At 50.7% G+C, this 6,030-nt stretch overlaps 1 protein-coding gene across 1 annotated transcript in view; it reads right to left on the reverse strand.

The window, feature by feature from the left end:
- The window catches only part of SETD7 (SET domain containing 7, histone lysine methyltransferase), a 19,208-nt gene extending 14,008 nt beyond the window's left edge, over nucleotides 1-5,200 (reverse strand). Inside the window, exons 1-2 of the mRNA XM_010709506.2 lie at nucleotides 5,197-5,200; nucleotides 5,000-5,077 (exon numbers count right to left, since the gene is read on the reverse strand). Coding sequence (XP_010707808.2) covers nucleotides 5,000-5,077; nucleotides 5,197-5,200 — 82 coding nt within the window. The remainder of the gene's footprint in view (nucleotides 1-4,999; nucleotides 5,078-5,196) is intronic.
- Nucleotides 5,201-6,030: the final 830 nt, after the last annotated feature.

Raw genomic sequence — 6,030 nt, forward strand, 5'->3', positions numbered from 1 at the left:
GTAGCGTTCGCGGTGCGGGAGGAGCGCGAGGCTCGGACAGAAACACGTAAAACGGGCGTTAAGAGCTGAGCCTTTGGCAGCGGCTCTTGGCGTTACGTGGCATTTCGCTTGTTCAAAGCCTAACTTCCACGAGCTGCAGGCTGTTACTCGTCCAGAATCACAGAAGCACAGAATCACAGAATGGCCAGGGTTGGAAGGGACCTCAGGCATCAAGAATCTCCAACTCCCCTGCCACACGCAGGGCCACCAACCTCCCCATTTAATACCAGACCAGGCTGCCCAGGGCCCCATCCAACCTGGCCTCGAACACCTCCAGGGACGGGACATCCACAGCCTCTCTGGACAGCTGTTCCAGCGCCTCACCACCCTCATAATAAAGAACTTTCCCCTGACATCCAACCTAAATCTTCCCTCCCTCAACTTAAAACCATTTCCCCTTGTCCTGCAGTTCTCTACCCTTTCAAAGAGTTGACTCCCCTCCTGTTTGTAGGCTCCCTTTAGGTACTGAAAGGTACCCCGAGGTCACCCCACAGCCTTCCTTTCTCCAGGCCGAACAAGCCCGGCTCCCTCAGCCCATCTTCACAGGGGAGGTGCTCCAGTGCCGTGATCATCTTCGTGGCCCTCCTCTGGACCCTCTCCAACAGTCTTTCCTGTACTGGGGCCTCACAAGACCTGTACACATTACGCTGCGTTTTGAAGGATGCTACCTGGGAGTTAGATGCAGGCAGTGCGGCTTGCTCCTCTGCTCCTTCAGGCAGGTGTAATGTGGACCGGGCTGCTCAAAGCCCCAGCCCCATTGCACCCCCACCTCATCAGGGGCTCACCAGGATTGGATGGGCTCTTCCCATCTCCGCTCCTAATGCTTCCCTTCTGCATTCCAGGGAGGGGATCAGTGAAGCTGAGGAAAACCAGAAGTTGGGCACTGCTGCAGAACTGAGTGATGTTTTTGTCAGCTGCTCATCAGCACGGACAAAATTCCCCCTGCAACAGAAGGCTCTGCTGTGGCCAAGCGACACTCTTGAGACAACTTATGGTTCCTGGCACGAACAACATGTCTTCTAGCTCCAGTTCCATCCTGATCTAATGATGGAAGGAGGTTCTGCATCTTCCACAACACCGTACCCAAAACGCAGCACGCTGTCAGCAACAACAGCAAAGCTACGCTTTGTTCCCTTGTTTAGACAGGGAAACTTGCGCTCCTTCATGGGCCGCAAGAACTTAGGCCAGATGGGAGCAAAGTAAGGACTGAAGCAAACGGAACTACAGGATGAAGCTGCACTGCAGAAATCTGGTGGAGAATTCCCTCCCAAGGACAGGGAAGGGATATGACTTTCTGTCACAGCAGTGCCAGCTCCGTCACTAAGCTCTTCTATGCACTTACGCACCTGAGTCGCAGCACAGCAAATTGTCCCGTGCCTCGACTGCTGAGAGATGCAAACTTTAAGGCGATGGGGGAGCGCATGCACCTGACTTTTTGGTGAGGAGCTCATTTAAATCCACTTTTCTCATCGGCCAAATAATTAGTGGCTGTCTCCACATAGTGGTTTCTCATGTAATTCCACTGAGTGGGGTTTGGCATTTGGTACTTTCTTTCCCTGTAGTGTGGTTTCCCAGAGAGGGGCCATTTGCAAGCCTGAACAGCCTAGCGGTCCTTGCAGAAGAGCAGTGAAATCCAGCTGGAGTCCTTCTGGCCACCAGCAGTCCTGTTTTGGGCCGGGGAGACTGGGGACTGGGAGGTGGTGGTGACCCGAGTGCACATCTGTGAGCGTGATACTGGGTGTCTGCAGAGACAGGGGCAGGGCGTCAGTGGAGGAATTTGGTTCTCCATAAACATAAGGACGTGCTGTGATTAAATACGTACATATTGTACCTACAAAGCCATTGTCAATATTGATTTACTCATCTGAAAGTGAAGGTGAATCTGCAGCTCTGACCGAGGACTCTCGAAGCCACGACAAGTGGCTGAAAGTATCTCATTTCAGAGAGGCTTGTGGGGAACAGGTGCATTACTGTAAGGAGCTCGTTGGATGCGTGCTGGGTGCAGCTGTATCACTTAGTGCTGCTCTCTCAAGCCATGGCAGCGGGCTGCTCAGAGGCTGTGATTTCAGTTACATAAGTTGCTGTGTCAGGCCGGGAGGAGAACGAGTGGAGGCACACAGATGATGCTGCACTCGTGTGCCGGACAAGGCACGACTCTAACCAGAAACTTTCTGGCACTGGTTTGCAAGAAGACGGATTCCCATCTGCTTCCAATTTTGGGATGTTCTCTCTGCGGGATGCGCAGCGTTAACCTGTAGCTTTCCACTGCAACATGACTCACGGTACCAGTCATCAGTTCTGGGAACCATATGTGCTTCTGGGAGCAGGCACTGACAACTGGGGACTATGCTGCTCCTCTGAAGGTGCCGTCAGATGTGACTACAAATACAGAGCTTTCTGCTTCCAGCCCGATAAACTCTGCCCTTGGATTCCCAGCTGTCTTTTTCAGCTGTTCTGTGCAAGCTCTGTCTTGCAGATCATTGGGTAGGCTCCTCCTTCGCCTGTCTCTACGTGGATCAGCTGTAAAAAGAAACCAGGCACTGTGCAGATGTTTAAAGGAAGTAAAGGAGAAAGAAAAAGACTCCTCCTTCTTGAGGGTGTATGTAATCTATAGAGAGAAACCTATTAAGCCCAGAAAAGATTGGATGGGGCGAGACAAAATATTGTCTGACCGTATCATGCCAACAGACTTGCAAGCAGCAGTTCTCTCAAGACTCCACTGATGGTTTGGTTCCCACAGCAAAGCCCCACTGCTCCAGGAACAGCACGTGCACGGGCCAGGTGGGACCTCCCACCCTGCAGTGTGAACAGTCACAGCTGCTAGTGGGCAAGGCAGCAAGTGGCAGAAAAGCAACGTGATGTCGCACCGGGGAACACGACGCGGTTCATATATATGTGTGCACATGTGTCTGTGTGTGTCCTGATCTCTTAAGCTCTTCTCTCTGCCACAGTGATTTCTGACAACTCATTCTGCCTCGGCTGAGAAACAGATGGGGATGCTGAGCGCTTGCAGTTTCTCGTGATAGAATTAGCACGCCTTGAGCATGCATGTGAAATATCCGGAGCGTCTATTCCTACAGCAAATCAGATTTGGACAACCCCGCCTTTCAAAGTCAACTAACGATAAAAGCTGCGTACTCAATTGCAACACTATTTAGTTCTTTCCAAGTTCCACAGAAACAGGTGCGTGATCTTCAGCTTTCTATCGCAACGTATGCCCCTCCATTTTCATTAACATTCAACAACTTCCCAGGACCACGCTTTCTAGAACCCAGCTGGGCTTGTTCTGGTCACCAGCAACCCGATCACAAGGAATACCACACTGGGAAAACTTCAGCTCTCCGTGTTTATGTTGAAAACAGCACGCATGCCTCAACAGCGCACAATCTATTTGGCACCCTGTGTCAGTGGGAATAAGCATTGCCCCCTACTGCTCGTGCTCAGGGAAGGTCTTTGAGCAACCGCTCAAACCAATTGATCTTGGGCAGGTTTTTTCCTCAGCACTTCTTCCCTTACTAATACACAAACCTTCTTTCGCACTCCTCGGGGCTGTTCTGACATTGTGCTGATCCGCAGCTGACGTCACATCAGCCGTGCCCTGCAACAGCGGAAAATTAAAGCTACTGCTGTAGAACAGCTGCACGCACTACTTTCTTTCACTGCTGAGAGCACTTGCTACTCTTTTTTTAATAGCAGTGTTTCTGACTGTATGCTGCCAATGTAGCAATGAATTGTATGTGCCCATCTAGTGCTGACCAGTTTGCTCAGGAAGGCATGCAACTCTGTCTTTCAGGCCATCAGAATAAGCACTCTGCTCAGAGGGACCATGCCTTGTTAACAAGGACATCCACCTGCACACACAGTGCTCCAAATAACTCAAATCCGGGGTTAATGCTCTGTTAAAAATGTAGGTGCTGAATCTCCTTCTCCTTCTGAAACGCAAGGCTGGCAATGCCTCCAGGCCTAGGGGCAGACAAAACGCTCCTTTGATGCAGGATCTATTCTTGGCCGCGTGACAGATCCTCAGGGAGCTGCTGCAAGTCATTTCAGGCAATGCTTTCCATAACACTTTGCCCTGGCTCAGGTCTGCTTACTGTCACTGACTTCTGCTTCTGCAGGAGGAAACCACTTCTAGATTCTTCTGAAAAACAGAGACTTCACCCTCGTGGAGCCCTAAGCTCAGAGAGCTTCGTGCAGACCGTCAAGTGCCTCTGTCTCCTGCCTCTGTGTATCCACTGCACGTGTGCTGTAGATGTGAAAATGAGGGATTCTGTCCACGGAATCTGGTATGGTGGGTGCCGTCAGAACAGACACTGCACAAATGTGGGAGGGTGACAAACCTCAGCCGTGCAGAAGGGACAAAATCAATGCACCCTCGCTCGCTCCAGCCAGCTGTGCTCAGAGCCTTTCCCACAGAGCCCGCAGATGTCACGCACAGCGTTCGGTGCCTCTGGAAGCAGCTGCAGATGGCTTCAGAGCTGCATGCCGACATAGCTTAGCCAGTTACACCTGGGCCTGCATCCCCTCCGCTCTCAAGGCTTTGCCAGCAGCTCCAGTTGCAGACAGCCTTCATCACTGGTGAATCACTGAGCTGTAAGCGCTCAGCTATGGCAGCACCCCACAGCAGCGAGTTCTTGGAGCACCTTGTTCTTAAAGCAGGTGCTGTTTCTATGCCTTTTTGGAAGAGCAGAGATTGCAAATCGTAAGAAAAATGATACAAAAATACACACAGAAGCTCACTGGGCTCATAAAATTGGGAAGTTTTTTTCAGGATTTTTTGCATTTCCAATTAAAATGGTATTTACCCATGAGTCACTGTGTATCTCAGTGTTATTCACATGGGTTCATGGCTAAGCTATCGTATTTTGCCATTTCCACTGAGTCTCCTTTTGAAAACTGTCGACACGTTATCAGGCAGAGTGACTCCCAAATGCCAAGTAACACCAATCTTCTTGCCTACTCATCTCCTTGCTTCCTGGCTGTTCTGTGCCTTCGCTTGGGATAGCGCCCTGGCAGGCAACGGGCAGAAGTTGCACACCTGCATATACAAGCGGTTACGTTTATGTCAGCAATCAGTTTTCCTAGCAGTGATTGGCAGCCGCTGCTTTTCCGTCGCTAGAGATTAGGCACGGAAGGTGACACGAGGCATTTCTGTACCCATCGCGCACACACACACGAGAGTAGTTCTCTGCCATAAGGATCAGGACTAACGTATTTAAAGGATAAGCCTAATAAGCTTTGGAGATTCTCTGTGTTACGGCGTCTCCAGAACATGCTTATTTTTGCACTGCTGGGAAGTGCTGTAGCAATTACAGAGAGAGGCTGGTACGCAAACTAGTGAACCACAGACTTCTGTTCATGCTAAATTGTAATATTTGTCTAAAATATTTAATAGGAACAAAGTAACATCGGTATTTTGCGACTGGATTCAATAAAAGCAGTGGCATCCAATTAGTTCCCGTCACCAGAGGGCATTGGAGGACAAGCTGATTTTCAGAAAGCAGAGGTCCTATTCCTGCAGTTCAACCGGTGAATGTTAACAAAGCCGGTGGAGCTGAGGCTGCACTCTTGCTGGTAACAAACCAGCAACCCTGGCGCAAGCAGTGAGATGAGGCCCTGGGTTTGCCCCGAGCAGAGCTGCAGGCGAGGGGCCATCTCCTTGCACACATCTGAGGGTAACTTCATTACCAATTAGGAATGTGACTCAGCGGTGCTTCAGCTTACCGTGCAGCCAAATTACAAGTGCAGGGAGGTGGCTCTCCGGGTACTGAACCCTCACCAACAAAGAATTGCCAACACTTGGCAATTGGCAACTTGAGTCTCCGCACACAGTGTTATTTCAGGAGACAGAAGGAAGGGAGGGAGGTGTGGAAAAGGCTGTGTGAGGCAAACCTGAGCTACCAGCCCATGAGTCTCCTATACAGGCCGGCTATCCTGCAGTGCATTTTTAGCAGTGTACATGGAGGCTGTGAGTCCCTTCTAGGCTCATGC

The sequence above is a fragment of the Meleagris gallopavo genome, chromosome 4, assembly GCF_000146605.3.
Source record: "Meleagris gallopavo isolate NT-WF06-2002-E0010 breed Aviagen turkey brand Nicholas breeding stock chromosome 4, Turkey_5.1, whole genome shotgun sequence".
Lineage (NCBI taxonomy): Eukaryota > Metazoa > Chordata > Aves > Galliformes > Phasianidae > Meleagris > Meleagris gallopavo.